Raw genomic sequence first — 18061 nt, forward strand, 5'->3', positions numbered from 1 at the left:
GTCAAAATGTGTTCAATGCCTGCTTTGCACTATTCAGTTGTCTCATTAGCACACTGATCAGAATCAAATCATATCAAAAGGTGGTAAGTGTTTCCAAGTGGATTATGGACATTTGTCATATGGTATTATAATCGATCTATCTATAAAAATAAGAATGCGTGTACGTGTGGACAGCTCTCAACCTATATACTCAACAGATGTTTTATCTACAAATTGGAATTTGATATATAGGGTATTCAGAAACTTTTAAATGTTTTCATCCGGAAAAATGGGCTACTAAGGGGTCAAAATTGAAAAATTATTTAGGGATCATCGAATTTTTATTGATTCGTCGACTGTTTCACGACTGCGCATACGCGAATCGTTCATATGACAGTTTTCTTATTTTAGGAATAAGTAGGTTTGAAAACACTTTCTAAAGATTGTGGCAAGCTGGCATAATGGTTATCATATTTAATTCACTGTCTTAAGGTTTTGGTTTCGAACTCGGCTAGGGTTTTTTTTTTTACTAACAAGAAGTTAATTGTTTAGAAAAAAACAACAACATAATACTCGCATGCACATGTCTCAGTTTTTGTATGAATTAAAATATAAAATATATGCTTATTTTACGACCGGGCAGCGCCGGGCAGCCTGCTACTTTTATAATAAAATCATATTCCTGTCTGTTTGTTTGTTTACAATTTGGTTAATATACATAAAAGATACACTATTTTACGAATTGATTTTACTACTGAAAAAGTTATATATCTTTAGTTCAACATTGTTTCAATATATACTAATTATTCGAAGGAAATGTACATTCAAGGAGTTATCATTTGAATATTAGATTAAAGGAAATGTGTTTTCATAATTTGCTCTAAATGCTTAATAGTTATTAGTGATAGAGTTGTTAAATATTTTATTTAGAATTTTTTTTTTTTTTACTCGCGTTCACCTCTTACAAAGCATATCTTCACTTGGACGTAAGGGGCTACTATTTAGGGCCAAGTCTAGGAAAGGTTAACAAGATATTTGGTTATGTTACATTTAAACTTCTGCATATCAGTACAGTCAGGGAAGCAGGCAGCAGGAAGGGAACTCCAAAGTCTAGCTGTTCGAGGGAAGAAACTATTAGAATAGAAAGCTTTCTGGCATTTAAGGACAACCACAACGGTGAAAGAGTGTGATCTTATTGCTAAGCGGGTTTGTCAGGGATATGTACGTCGAGGGGGTACAAGTGAAACGAGTTCATCAGAACACATTTCATTAAAATATTCGTAAAACAGGCAGTGATGCAACATTGCGGCGATGAGACAGGAACTGGAGCTTAGTTGATAAAGTGGGACCGATTAGATTGATTTTTTTTTGGGGGGGGGGCTTTATCTAAGAGGGAGAGACTAGTTATATTACATTATTGTTTAAAGTTAATTAATTTAAATTAATTTAATTTTAATTTAATTTTTATTATTAACCGACGTTAGCTGCATTTAAAAATGAAAGTAAGTTTTTCTTTAAGCTATGACTTATTTCCCTTTTAAGCTATGAAATTTTATTTCTAGTTTGAATTTCATAGATGAATATGAGTTTGATTTATGCTTCCAAAACTCCGAAATGTGCTTAACTTTCAGAAAAATAACAAGTTAGGATAATCGCTGTATCTTAAATAATTTGTGACTAAGCATTCTACCCGGCCACATGCTTCAATCTGGCAACCCTGGGTATGTAGAATTAGTATATGTATATTATTATGTGATAAATATCATATAGCATATATATATATTGTATGAGTTTGTATGTGTATTTTTACAAAGTAAAACAATGATTCTCTGCGCAACAACGCTTCTCATTTTCTTAAAAAGTTCACTCCCACCCCAAAACACGTGTGTGTGTGTTTGTGTGTGTCCTCTTCATTTTTTTCTTGGAAACTACTTGACTGATCTGGCTTAAATTTTGTATGGACCTGATTATGATAAATTGCAGCGAACAAAGTATTCGTTTGATTCTCAGTTATTGATTATAGGTACTATTTTATTATTTAATACAACATATTAACCCAAATTTAATTATAATAAAGCATCAGTTTGTCATAAAACATCTATTCTTAGTCAACGGGCAATAACTTTTGTCCGTTTATCACAGACAAAATGTTTACATATGTATAGTTATATTGTTTAGTATGTGGCTGTCCAAAAAGTTATATTGTTTAGTATGTGGCTGTCCAAAAAGTTATATTGTTTAGTATGTGGCTGTCCAAAAAGTAACTGAAGGATATTGAACTTAAATAGATTCTTTATTTGTGATGATATATTTCTGGGATTTTAACACTATGTCACTAAGACATTAGAAATTTAAAAACATGCGAAATTTAAAGAATCTTTGCTTATGGAAAATGTCTTTTAAATGTTCTCCATTTTTCGTATTTAAAATTTTATCAATTCACGTGATTTTTGAAATATGACATTTCGTTCAGTGACAGGTATGTACACTATAAAGATTTTTCTATGTTTTTTTATTAAGTTTATTTTGTTATTTAATTATTTTTGTTAATATATTAAATCAATAATTTAGTTTTTGCAATATTTCATTTTCCTGTCTCAAACATAATTTTTATACATAATCCTGTATTTTTCTTCAAAGGTATATTGAATAAATTCATTTTTATTATAAATCGAATCGTGTTCATTTATTTTGTAAATGTAAGTTTCTAATTAAAAACTAAACGAATTTTAGTCTTTAAAATCCATGAAACAAAATTTTATTCATAGAATGTTGTTTCGCAGAAATAACAACTTTTTTCTTTCGAATTAATTTTCATTTTTCTTTTTTGTTATTAATATTGAATGAGTTGAGTTTCAGTACAAAGCCTGTTTCTTATATTTCTCTTTTTTAATGCAAGTTTTCTAATGTTTTGTAAAAAAAAAACTCTCATTCATTATCGAGAGTCTGACTGTGCGACAGTTATTGCTTACTAGGACCTTAAGTATTACGTCATATTCCAGTTGACAGGCTTGAATCTATTATATTTAATGTCTTAGTGTGAAATATTTACCTTAGAAGAACGAAACACTGAAATAACACATTCTACATTTCTATGCCACTTCACAAAGACTGGGTTTGATACAAGTTTTGACTTAATAACTTTGTGGACATTATTAACATTTCATTAATATTTGAGATCTTTTCATTATTGTTATTCGTGTATCTTTCCAGCTATTTCTCTGATTCGTGCCATTCTGTTTTCAAAGTTTTCAGGATTGTTCCTAGTGCTCCTACTATTACAGGTATTATGCTGATTTTCTTTATCATCCGTATCTATTTAAGCTCTCTGTCGTTCTCTGCATATTTTCTCCGGGTTTCTTTTCTTTGATATTTACCTTGTGGCCAGCTGGAACAACACACTGTACCATTTGACAGAACTTCTCTGCCTTGTTCATTATTATGACATCCGGTCTTCTTGCTTGGATGGTATTATCTGTATGTTCATGTCAATGGGATTTTATGATTCTCGTTTTCAAGTACCGTTGCTCGTTTATGCTTACAGCATATGTCTCTGCGTCCGAGATGCAGTTGTTTGCATAATATCCAGTGTACTGCCCTCCACACTTGGTAGTGTCTGGTTTGGTATTTCTCTTGGGACAGTTTGCTGCATTTACTTACGATATGGTCTATCGTAATGATCAGTGTTTCATCAGCTGAAGTGCAACACTTGGTACACCGCCAACCTGTACGATCAACACTTGCCTGGTTAAGAGAGTGAGTCTTGCTCTTTACCGTGAATGATCCACTATAACTTAACACGTCTTTCAATGTTTGATAATCCAATCCACATTCGTATAAAATGGCGGAAATGTGCACCTACATTACGATTACAAATTAGTATTATAATCTGTATAAAAATGCGTTGATGCTTTTCGTATTCGTACATACGTTGTCACTTTTCATATGCATAAAAGATTATCTGGATATTTATTCGTTAATGTAGGAACATTTAAACATGATAATTTTAGGAAAAATTGTTTCAAATTCAAATTCTATCATGCCGTCGACTAAAACAGTAGATTTGTAAATAAATTATTTTTAATTAAAAACGAGCAAAAATGAACATGTGAAAGATGATGTAAAAACCAATAATATTACTTGAAACATAAAGCAAAACAGAATGATCAAATAAATGAATTTTCTAAAAACAAAAAAGAATCAGTGAACGAAGATTAGAAAAATAAACGAAAGAATTAGCAAATGAATGAAACTTAGCAACAAAAAAACTAAAAAGAATTAACAAATTAATGACACTTACCAACAAAAAACACTAAAAAAATAACAAATGAGTGAAACTTAGCAACAAAAGAAAACTAAAAAATAAACAAATGAATGAAACTTAGCAACAAAAAAACTATAATACATTAACAAATAAATGAAAATAAGCAATAAAAGAAAACTAAAAAATTAACAAATGACTGAAACTTAGAAATAAAAGAAAACTAAAAAATTAACAAATGACTGAAACTTAGAAATAAAAGAAAACTAAAAAATCAACAAATGAATGAAACTTAGCAACAAAAAAACTAAAAAAACTAACAAATGAATGAACTTAGCAACAAAAAAACTAAAAAAATTAACAAATAGGTAGAACTTAGCAACAACAAAAAATTTTAAAAATAACAAATGAATGAAACTTAGCAACAAAAAAACCACAAATTGAGAAATGAATGAAACTTACCAACAAAAGAAAACTAAAAAAATTACCAAATGAATGAAACTTACCAACAAAAACACTAAACAAAATTTACAAATGATTGAATCTTAGCAACAAAAAAATAAAAAAATTAACAAATGAATGAAACTTAGCAACGAAAGAAAACTAAAAGAATTAATAAATGAATGAAACTTAGCAACAAAAAATTAAAAAAATTAACAAATGAATGAAACTAAGCAACAAAAGAAAACTAAAAAAATAACAAATGAATGAAATTAGCAACAAAAAACTAAAAGAATTAACAAATGAATGAAACTTAGCAACCAAAGAAAACTAAAAAAAATTAACCCAATGATTGAAACTTACCAACAAAAACACTAAAAAAAGATAATCAAATGATTGAATCTTAGCAACAACAAAAAATAAAAAATTAACAAATGAGTGAAACTTAGCAACAAAAAAAAATTTAAAAATGAACAAATGAATGAAACTTAGCAACAAAAGAAAACTAAAAAAATGAACAAATGAATGAAACTTACCAACAAATGAAAACTAAAAAAAATTAACAAATGAATGAAACTTAAAAACAAATAAAACTAAAAAATTAACAAATGAGTGAAACTTAGGAACAAAAAAAATTTTTAAAATGAACAAATGAATGAAACTTGGCAACAAAGAAACTAAAAATAAACAAATGAGTGAAACTTAGAAACAAAAGAAAACTAAAAAAAATTACCAAATGAATGAAACTTACCAACAAAAAAAGCTAAAAAAATTAACAAATGAATGAAACTTAGCAACAAAAAAAATTAAAAATAATTAACAAATGAATGAAACTTACCAACAAAAGAAACTAACAAAATTTACAAAGGATTGAAACCTAGCAGCAAAAGAAAACTAAAACATTAACAAATGAGTGAAACTTAGCAACAAAAAAAACAAAAAAAAATAACAAATGAATAAAACTTACCAACGAAAACTAAAAAAAATAACAAATGAATTAAAGTAAGCAACAAAAAAACTAAAAAAATAAACAAATGAATGAAACTTAGCAACAAAAAAAACTAAAAAAAAATAACAAATGAATGAAACTTAGCAACAAAAAAAACTAAAAAAATAACAAATAAATGAACCTTAGCAACAATATAAACTAAAAAATTAACAAATTAATGAAACTTAGCAACAAAAAAAACTAAAAAATTACCAAATGAATGAAACTTAGCAACAAAGAAAACTAAAAAATTAACAAATAAATGAAACTTAGCGACTAAAGAAAACAAAAAAATTAACAAATGAATGAAACTAAGCAAGAAAAAAATTTTAAAAAATAACAAATGAATGAAACTTAGCAACAAAAATTAAAAAAAATAACAAATGAATGAAACTTAGCAAAAAAAACCCCTAAAAATTAACAAATAAATGAACCTTACCAACAATATAAACTAAAAAATTAACAAATTAATGAAACTTAGCAACAAAAAAACTAAAAAATTAACAAATTAATGAAACTTAGCAACAAAGAAAACTAAAAAAATTAACAAATTAATGAAACTTAGCAACAAAGAAAACTAAAAAAATTAACAAATTAATGAAACTTAGCAACAAAAAAACTTTAAAAAATAACAAATGAATGAAACTTAGCAACAAAAAAAAACTAAAAAAATAACAAATAAATGAACCTTAGCAACTATATAAACTAAAAAATTAACAAATTAATGAATCTTAGCAACAATATAAACTAAAAAAATAAACAAATGAATGAAACTTAGCAACAATATAAACTATAAAATTAACAAATTAATGAAACTTAGCAACAAAGAAAACTAAAAAATTAACAAATGATTGAAACATAGCGACTAAAGAAAACAAAAGAATTAACAAATGAATGAAACTTAGCAACAAAAAACTATAAAGAAAATTAACAAATGAGTGAAACTTAGCAACAACAAAAATTTAAAAAATTAACAAATGAATGAAACTTAGAAATAAAAGAAAACTAAAATATTTAACAAATGAATGAAATTTAGCAACAATATAAACTAAAAAAATTAACAAATGAATGAAACTTAGCAACAAAAAACTATAAAAAAATTTACAAATGAGTGAAACTGTGCAACAACAAAAAATTAAAAAAATAACAAATGAATGAAACTTAGAAATAAAAGAAAACTAAAATATTTAACAAATGAATGAAATTTAGCAACAATATAAACTAAAAAAATTAACAAATGAATGAAACTTAGCAACAAAAACAAATAAAAAAATTAACAAATGAGTGAAACTTAGCAACAAAAAAACAAAAAAATCAACAAATGAATGAAACTTAGGAACAAAAAAAACTAAAAAATTAACAAATGAGTGAAACTTAGCAACAAAAAAACCCCAAAAAATCAACAAATTAATTAAACTTAGCAACAACAAAAACTAAAGAATTAACAAATGAATGAAACTTAGAAACAATAAAACTATAAAAAATTAACAAATGAATGAAATTTAGCAACAAAAGAAAACTAAAAAATTAACAGATGAATGAAACTTAGCAACAACAAAAATGAAAAATTAACAAATGAATGAAACTTAGCAACAAAAAAAATCCACAAATGAATTAAACTTAGCAACCAAAAATCTAAAAAAATTAACAAATGAATGAAACTTAGCCACAAAAAAATAAACAAATTAACAAATGAATGAAACTTAGCAACAAAAAAAACTAAAAAAATTAACAAATGAATGAACATTAGAAAAATAAGCCAAATAAATAAATATTAGAAGAAAAAATTAACAAATCAGTAAACATTAGAAGCCAAAAAGAATTTACAAATGAATAAATATTAAAAAAATAAACAAAGAACAATTACTAAATGAATGAATATTCTAAAAATAAACAAAGAAGAATAAAAAAATTTAATGAATATTAGAAAAATAAACCTGGAAGAATAATGAAATGAATAAATACTAGAAAAATAAATCAAGAAGAATGAACGAAAAATAAAACGAATAAATGCAAAAACGAATGAACAAATGAATATTAGAAAGTTGAAGAAAAATGATAAGATAAATGAATGATGAAAAATAACGAATGAATAAACGAATGTGTATTCGAAGGAATAATAAAAAAAAAATTAAATAATAACTGCGGATTGGTAAGATAAAGAAGAAACGAAATAAAGAAATAAATAATTTTTTAAAATATGAAACAAACATTAAATAATCTAAATTATCATAGTTTCTATGCATAATAATTTGTATAGATGAAGATAAAACGAATAATTGAATATTAAAAAATATACAAAGAAAACGATTACAGAAATTAACGAACATTTGACAGGAGAATACAAAACAAATGAGTGAATATTTAAAAAATTTAGCCGACAAAATGAACAAATGAATAATAATTTAAATATTGAAACATCAACGGATGGAAAAATTAATGAATATTGAAAAGGTTAAAGAAAGACGAATGAAAAAAGTAATGAATATTTACAAAATGAAATAAAACGAATGTAAAAATTAATATTTGAAAGAATGAAACAGAATCTAATGAACAAAAATTTAATATTTATAAGATGAAGCAAAAACTAATAAAAATTAACACGATGAAATAAATGGATGAATATCGGAAATGTGAAACTAAAATAAATGAAGTCAATATTTGAAAGATAAACGAATAAAGAAATGAACATTTGAAAGATTAAATAAAAAACAAATTAACAAATGAATATTCAAAAAATTAAACCAAACTTGATGAATATTTAAAACATTAAAACAAACTTAATGAATATTTTTAGAATTAAACTAAACTTTATGAATATTTAAAAAATTAAACCAAACTTAATGAATATTTTAAAAATTAAACCAAACTTAATGAATATTTTAAAAATTAAACCAAACTTAATGAATATTTTAAAAATTAAACCAAACTTAATGAATATTTTAAAAATTAAACCAAACTTAATGAATATTTTAGAAATTAAACCAAACCTAATGAATATTTTAAATGAATTAACAAGTATTTAAAAGATAGGCAAAAAATGTATTAAGAATGAATGAAACGTAAACGAATGACTAAATGAATGAATATTTAAACGAAACAACAAAAATCAAACGAATGAATAAAATGAATACAGGAAAAATAAAGAGAAAGAAGAAATTAATAAATATTTTTTAATCAAGAAAATGAGAAAAAAAAAGAAATAGATGAAAAAGAAAATGAGAATAAAAAATAAATGAAAAAAGGAAATCAGAGGGAACGGACGCAGAAATTGGGAGAAATGAACGAACTTAAGAAAGATGAAAAACACAGATGAATATAAAGAAGTGTAAAATGATTGTTAAAAAAAAAAAAGAATGAATTCAGATTGAGGAGAAAGAATATGAAAACAAAGTAATAAGCGAGAGGACCCGCTGAAAATAAATAGACGGATAAAAAGAGAAAGCAAAGAGAGATTAATATAGATGAACACACACTTGTACACACATATATATAGAGAGAGATGTAAATAAAGAGAAGAAAAGAGTAAGAAATATGAGAGAGAGATAGACAAACATATATATCGAGAAAGTGGGAGATAGAATTAACCATGTATACATATATAGAGATAAAATGAAACGATATATATATATATATATATATATATATGACTACTTTATTTAATCACATAAATTAATATATGAACATATAATTTTATGCGTAAAATTTCATTATTTACTTCAACAGTGCTCAATGCATGAGTAGAGCTAAGTAGTAAGTCATAAACATTTATATGGCAGCTAAGCCACACAGAATATTCCGCGTTTCATTCTCGTGAGAATACGTCAAGCTTGTGCATGTGTAGCTTAATTGCCATATATATATATATATATATATATATATATATATATATGAGACAGAGAGAGAAAATATCTATATATATATACATATATAGAGAGAGAATAATATATAGAGATATAAAGAAAGACAATATATATATATATATATATATATTGGAGAGAGAAAAACATTTTGGAGATAGAAAAAAAAATATATATATATTGGAGAGACAGAAATATATATAGTTGAGTGTGAGAAAAGGATATCTATCATATAAAGCTGAATGTCTGTGTGTGTGTCTGTGTGTGTGTCTGGTCATGAATAGGCTCCTATATGATTGACTATTTAAAAAAAAACTGATTACATATAATGATAGAAGATGTATCGAGACACAGGAATAGGTATGTTTGATCTGGCAGAACAGTGGTTCATTAAAACTGTGGGGTCTGCGTTCGCGCCTGGTCCATAAAGTATGGAAATAAAAAATGTAAAAATTAAAAAAAACGTTTATAAGTGTTTTTGATATAGATGTACATAATAATACTTTAATAAGTATGTTTTAACTTAAATAGGGATGGTATAATAAAATTGTGGGGTCTGCGTACGCGCCTGGCCTCCATAGAATGGAAATAGGCGCAAACTTTAATAAAGACTTTTCATATCTATCTGCGTTTGTATGCTTTGATAATTATATTTCAGTTTGAAGAAATATGGTATAATAAAATTATGGGGTGTTTGTTCGCGCCCAGCCTCCATAGAATGGAAATATGTCACAAAGTTTAATAAGGTTTTTTAATATAGATCCACAGAATATTGTGATAAGTGTTTCAGTGTGAACAGGTATGGTATAATAAATTATGGGGTTTATCTATTTTATTTTTACATTCATCATATTTTGCTTTGGTTTTGATACCCTCAAATTCGAAGCTATCTCATTACAACCCTTCCTTTTCATAACCTATCATACTTTCATAAATCAGAGTCCATTTTCTGTAGGCTGTTTTTGAACCCAGTGGACGACGGGTACTTTTGCTAGTATATATATATATATATATATATATATATATATATAAAGAGAGAGAGGGATATATATATATATATATATATCGCTAGACTCAGTTACTTTGATGAGTTCTAGACGACGAAACACGTGTCAGTGGATAATTATATTTTAAAAATAATATATATGCCGCTCCCTTTGTGGAGGTACCAAATTGGTTAAAGAGAAAATTATTTCTAACTCGAATTTAGGTAAAAATGCACTTTCGTAAATAATTGAACACACACAGACACGGTCACTTATATATATATATATATAGAGAGAGAGAGAGAGAGAGAGAATGATATATATATATGGAGAGAATGGTATATATATATATATATATATATATATATATATATATATATGGAGAGAATGATATATATATATATATATATATATGGAGAGAATGATATATATATATATGTATAGAGAGAGAGAGAGAATGATATATATATATATATATATATAGAGAGAGAGAGAGAGAATGATATATATATATATACAGAGAGAGAGAAATATATATATATATACAGAGAGAGAGAAATATATATATATATAGAGAGAGAGAGAGAGAGAGAGAAATATATATATATATATAGAGAGAGAGAGAGAAATATATATATATATAGAGAGAGAGAGAGAAATATATATATAGAGAGAGAGAGAGAAAGATATATATATATAGAGAGAGAAAGATATATATATATATAGAGAGAGAGAGAGAAAGTTATATATATAGAGAGAGAGAAAGATATATATATATATAGAGAGAGAGAGAGAAAGATATATATATATAGAGAGAGAAAGATATATATATATATATATATAGAGAGAGAGAGAGAAAGTTATATATATAGAGAGAGAGAAAGATATATATATATAGAGAGAGAGAGAGAAAGATATATATATATAGAGAGAGAGAAAGATATATATATATATAGAGAGAGAAAGATATATATATAGATAGAAAGAGAGAGAGAAAGATATATATATATAGAGAGAGAGAGAAAGATATATATATAGATAGAAAGAGAGAGAGAAAGATATATATATATAGAGAGAGAAAGATATATATATATATAGAGAGAGAGAAAGATATATATATATATAGAGAGAGAGAGAAAGATATATATATATATATATATATATATAGAGAGAGAGAGAACGATATATATATATATATATATATATATATATATATATATAGGGAGAGAGAAAGATATATATATATAGAGAGAGAGAAAGATATATATATAGAGAGAGAGAGAAAGATATATATATATATATAGAGAAAGATATATATATAGAGAGAGAAAGATATATATATATATATAGATAGATAGATAGATAGGGAGAGAGAAAGATATATATATATATAGAGAGAGAGAGAGAGAAAGATATATATATATATATAGAGAGAGAGAGAGAAAGATATATATATATATATATATATATAGAGAGAGAGAGAGAAAGATATATATATATATATAGAGAGAGAGAGAGAGAAAGATATATATATATATATATATATATATATATATATATATATATATATATATGGAGAGAAAGATATATATATATATATGGAGAGAAAGATATATATATATATATGGAGAGAAAGATATATATATATATATGGAGAGAAAGATATATATATGGAGAGAAAGATATATATATATATATAGAGAGAGAGAGAAAGATATATATATAGATAGAAAAAGAGAGAGAAAGATATATATATATAGATATATATATAGAGAGAGAGAGAAAGATATATATATATATAGAAAGAGAGAGAGAGAAAGATATATATATATATAGAGAGAGAGAGAGAAAGATATATATATAGAGAGAGAGAAAGATATATATATATATAGAGAAAGATTTATATATATATATATATATAGAGAGAGAGAGAGAACGATATATATATAGATATATATATATAAAGAGAGAAATATATATATATAGAAAGAGAAAGATATATATATATATATATATATATATATATATATATATATATATATATATATATATATATATATATATATATATATAGAGAGAGAGAGAGAGAGAAAGAAACAGACTTTATACAAAGAAAGACATCCACGGATATATATACAATACGAAGAGAGACTGACAAAAAGACACAGATATGATGTATAACTGAAGAGAGAAAGAGAAAGAAAAAAAACGGACGAACGAATACAGATAGAGCATGACTGCAAAGTGCTTCATAGCTACAACAACGGCAACAGCAGTAGCGTTAGTAGCGATTGAAACATAGGCTATTCAAGTCGCTGTTGTATTTGAGTTTTGAACGCTTGAGATATACTTATTATGTGACTAGCGAGGCGATGGCGACCACAGGTTTTTGTTCATCCACGCCATCGTCCTTGTCTTCAACGTCCATCGCACCGACTTTCTTGGAGGCGACACGAATTTCTTTTTCAACCGCTTTTTCTTCTCTATTTCCACGTTTTTCCTCTTCTTCGGGGTCGTATTATCGCCGACGGCGCTGGTCAGTCTTGGACCCCCAAAGCACCCCGATTTTCATACTCTGTATACTGAGTTTGCTACTTATCCCGGGGACACTGTTACCTCAAAATGCCGTCTCTGCATTGGACACCTCAAACACCGGAGACATACCACCAGCGAAGGAGCAACCTATACCAAATCGGAAAATTGTCGCTTTTTTTCAAGGTAAGAACACGCGAATCTTTTCACTCATACGTAGATCTAAAATAAATGACACGGATAGATTTTGAAAGTATTCCGTTTTTCGTTTTAAGATAATAAAAACGATGTTTAACTTGTAAAAAAATAGATTTTTTAAAAAGTGTGTGGAGGAGGGGGGCAGGTAGTTACCTATTAAAATAAAAACAAACTTTTTGTTATTTTAAAATTCGAAGTCACAAAGTCAACTATCGAACCACCACCCCTCCCCAAAACAGTGGGTTAAGGTCGGGACGTTATCTTTACTTATGTGGTTTAAAGCAATCTCAAAAAGTTCAAACTTAGGTGTGTTTGTGTGTGTGTTTACGCCTGTTACGGAGCAGGATGTGTGTGGTTATAAATATGTGATATAGGTGTTTCTTCATGCATGTGTGGGTTTATGCGTTAATATGTATATGTAACTAAATGTTTATTTGTGGAAATTATCAGTGTATATATTGTGTGTGTGTGTTTGTTGTAGAGATTCCAGACGGATACCAAACATTCACCCGCTATCTCATACATTACAGCCGAGAGATATTTTTAAGATTCTAACCGTTCCTTTAAGTGCAACTCTATTGTACTTGTTTCAGCGGGTATATTTGCTATGGTAGTTTTTGTAAAAACTTTTTCATGGGTCCTATTGCTCCTATAATTACTGGAATGATAGAGATCTTCCTAAGATTCCAATTTCTTTTCATGTCATACATAAGTAAGCATGTGCATACGTATTTCTTTTTTTCTTCTTTTTTTTTTTTTTTTTTTTTTTTCAATTTTCTTGTTTTTGTTACTTCTGAGGATTCGGCATATCATTTGACGTCAAACATTCATCCGCTATTTAAGAGACATCAGCTGAGATTTTTTTTTAAAGATTATAATCGTTCCTTTACGCACAAATGTTTTTATCTTCCTTGAACTTAGTTCACCGGGTATATTTATGATAAGTTTGTGAAATTTGTTTTCATAAGCCTGGTTGCTCTTATAATGGCTGGAATGATGGAGATCTTAAGATTTCAATTTCTTTTCATTATATATATATATATATATATATATATATATATATATATATATATATATATATATATATATATGTGTGTGTGTGTGTGTGTGTGTGTGTGTGTGCCAGTGTGTGCATATTATACAACGTATATATGCGTACATATATAGACATGCACACATGAATTTACATATATATACATGTACTATCTATATAAGTATTTCCATAAACTAACGTGTATATCTCTTTATACACACATATAGGTGTGTGTATATACCGATATGTACGCTAGTATGTGGAAATATATATATGCATCTACTATCTATATAAGTATGTAAATTCGTGTGTGTGTGTGTGTGTGTGTATATATATACACACTCTGTATAGGTAAATGTGTCTATGTAGATATGTACACGTGTATATGCAAATATGTGTATACATATATACGTGTCTATATGTCAGCGCCTCTCTCTGTATATCTGGGTTTATTTGTGTGTATATGAAAAAATATGTGTGCATGTATCTGTTTCGGTGTGTGCGTATAAGTAAAACTGTTTAGAAGCATTGGATATCTACTTTAATGATGCCTGCACGAGAAGTCTATATTCTAGTAAGAGTTGCACATTCAACATTCGTATCTCTCTTTTCATTATTTTCTTTTTTTTTTTTTTCAAGCTAGGGACAGGGTATAATGCAGACAAAAGCTCGTGTTATTTTTAAGTGTTTCATGAAAGACGAGTTGCACAGCCAAGGCTTGCAAGTCTAGTCTAACCTGCTATTTAATCTGTAACTGGGATGAGGATACATAAATTAATGTTTTTAACAAATACATTAGTGATATGATAATGTTACCGTGACTGAACTCGAACCCGGCACGCCGAGACAACACACACACGCACACACACACACACACGCGCACACGCGCGCGCACGCGCACACAGCACACTCTCCATAAAATTATGATCTGGATTGAAGAAATAATTTCAGAGTGCTCAACTACGCTAGTAAAATCATGCAATATTTATGTTATGCGACAATGGACTGATTATTCATCGATACCTACGGTTTCCGGGCGATAGTTGTTTGGATACTACCCCTTCATGTATTTACTACAACAGCGCTCAATACATGAGTAGCGCTAGGTAGTTAGTTATGAAAATATGGCAATCAAGCTACGTGAAATCCTCTGCGTTTCATCCTTGTAGGGAATAGTCAGACTAACGTTAGCCCGAAGATTTCTTACAAGGATGAAACGTGGAAGATTCTGTGAGCTTAATTGTAATATATTTTCATAACTTATATAAATTAATATATATATAAATTAATATCGCGTCAATTGTTGTTGAAAAAGAAAAGGGTAAATAACGTAATTTAATTATGTTGCTTTTTATTCAATATTTACTGTTTCATTATATCACAACTCATCAGTGCGGCTAGACTAGAACCTCTCCCAAGCCGAAGATTGAACCTAGAACCATCGCGTTGACAGTCGGCAGAGAAAAATAAAAGAATTTAAAACTATAAATGAAAATTTACAATTCAATTTATTATTCGACAGAATACTCCGAAAACAATTTTCAAAGTTATTATAATTCATTAATATATAAATATTAGTATTTATATTAAATTGAAGTTTACCTCTGATTATATCGGGTAAGCATTTCCGCTGTATTGGTTGTTTATATATATATATATATATATATATATATATATATATATATATATATATATATATAAAGTAAAAATTTTTAAATTATGATTTACAACATATGTCTACAAACAAGGATTACAAGATAAAGTTAATTATTTCTTTTGTCCAATGAGTTTCAAAAATTGTTTATTTTCTTCAGTAGAAAATGGTTAGCAAAAGGAGTTTTATATAGCCTAGCTATAATTTTGCAGGTTAACAGAAAAAAAATGACATTTAAAGTTATATATAAAGCTAATTAAATACTGAAGCATTCTTAAATAATAAAGTTTTATTTAATGTTTATAAATATTACGTAATAAGTATTAAAGTATAATTCTGATTTTTTTTCATAAATAGTTTTTTACATTTTTAAATAATACAATACTTAATAATTCCATTTTTTTTTTTTTTTGAAAAAGAAAGAAAAATAACGTAATTTATACTGTAATATTTAATATTTATTTCATTCTCTTAGAAAGAAAAAATACAATTGAATATAATCGTATATATTTTAATATTAAAAAAAATTATCCATTTATTTATTTTAATCAACATCAATTATTCTAGACGGGAAAAAATGTCATCTAAAAAAAGTGTAAATTTAATATTTACTTTACTTTCGTAAAAATATTTTAGAAATAAAAAAAGTTAACAAAAGAAAATAGAAAAATAGAATTTTTGTCTGAATCTTATTTATATGCTCTGGTGCTATCAGATTATGCTATTCAAAGATATCGGCTTCCTTAACCCAAAATGCACTAAACATTGAAGCTATTTTTTTGTTTTCATTTGCAAAACTCAATTATGTTCTACATAGCAACCCCCCCACATTTTTGCTCTACAAATCATCCAAACTAAACACATTGATTAAATATTTGAAGACATATAAAATTCGTAGCATAAAACATTTTTGTTTCTCAAATGACCGTATTCGGCATTTAAAACCCCCCGAAAAGGGTTGATATACCGTAAAACAAAGTAACTAACCAAATTCTATAAATCAATATTTGAAGATATAACGGACTTAAAGTATAATTCCTTTTTTGCCCGCCGGATCGGATTTAGCATTAGCAGTAAATACCCAGAAAAGGGGTTGATATGTCGTATAACAATGAATATTTTCACAAGTAGACAAAATTAAACGCAGTTAGTTTTAAATGTGAAGGATATCCAGTTCCACCATAATGGATGCTCTAGATTTGGAGTAAAGAAAAATCTCCAGTCAATGAGTGTTTCCGCTTCTCTAAATGAGGGCGTTACATATACTACAGTTTGATCTCGTATCTGAATACGAAATTCCTACACATAAGGGGTATTTAATGTGGGCTATATCAAGATCAGAGTGCAGTATCTGTTCTTTCTTCAATTGTAGAAGAAATCCTTCTAAAGTGAGACAGCGTTTGTGTGTCCCTTTCAGTATGCTGTTTCTTGAAAGAGCTGGGTTATGTTTTTTTTTTGTTCTCGGGGATGGGGGGTGCATAGATACTACACTTTGATCTTAGCCCGAAAATTTGAAGAGGGCATGATTAGTCGGTTTTACTGTAGTGTTTTACTTCAGTACTAGTAGGGCGCCCGGCGTTGCTCGGTCATAAAATACGCTTAAATATGATATTTTAATTTATGCAGATTTCATATTTATTAAAATACACTTTATTCTCTTGATTATTATAGCATACTTTAGTAGTGATTTCAAAAGTTAAAAAAAATCACTTGGATGCCATCAGCTAAAATCGAAACCAAAACGTTTAGCGCTACAGTGTTCTTTGTTACCACATGAGCTAAGGACTGATGAATGTCAAAACTTTAAAAATTAACCGACTTTAACGTATAAATACATATTCGCGAATGCTTAGAGGGCAACTTTTAACTGACTCTCAAGTTCCAGTTTTTAAATTTTGATTCTTAGCAGCTATTTTTATCAGCTAAAAATTAAATCGAATCTGTTTCACATATCTGAATTCCCTGTACACCAAGTTTGAAGTCTGGAGACAAAAGAAAACAACAAAGGAGTTTGGAAGAGATTGTTCCGCACGCACATACACACACACACACACACACACAAGGTCACTGTCATATATAGATATCAATATTAGCCTGCCACCCCTACTGCAGTTATATATGAGCTCAAT

General features: G+C 27.3%; 1 protein-coding gene across 1 annotated transcript in view; it reads left to right on the top strand.

Moving 5' to 3' along the window:
• Positions 1-12620: 12620 nt before the first annotated feature.
• Positions 12621-18061, top strand: part of LOC145299527 (pikachurin-like) — a 748579-nt gene continuing 743138 nt past the window's right edge. Inside the window, exon 1 of the mRNA XM_080144411.1 lies at positions 12621-13233. Coding sequence (XP_080000537.1) covers positions 12888-13233 — 346 coding nt within the window. The 5' untranslated portion in view covers positions 12621-12887. The remainder of the gene's footprint in view (positions 13234-18061) is intronic.

Source organism: Euprymna scolopes, chromosome 2 (genome assembly GCF_053919585.1).
Source record: "Euprymna scolopes isolate OS-2025 chromosome 2, ASM5391958v1, whole genome shotgun sequence".
In the NCBI taxonomy this organism is placed as follows: domain Eukaryota; kingdom Metazoa; phylum Mollusca; class Cephalopoda; order Sepiida; family Sepiolidae; genus Euprymna; species Euprymna scolopes.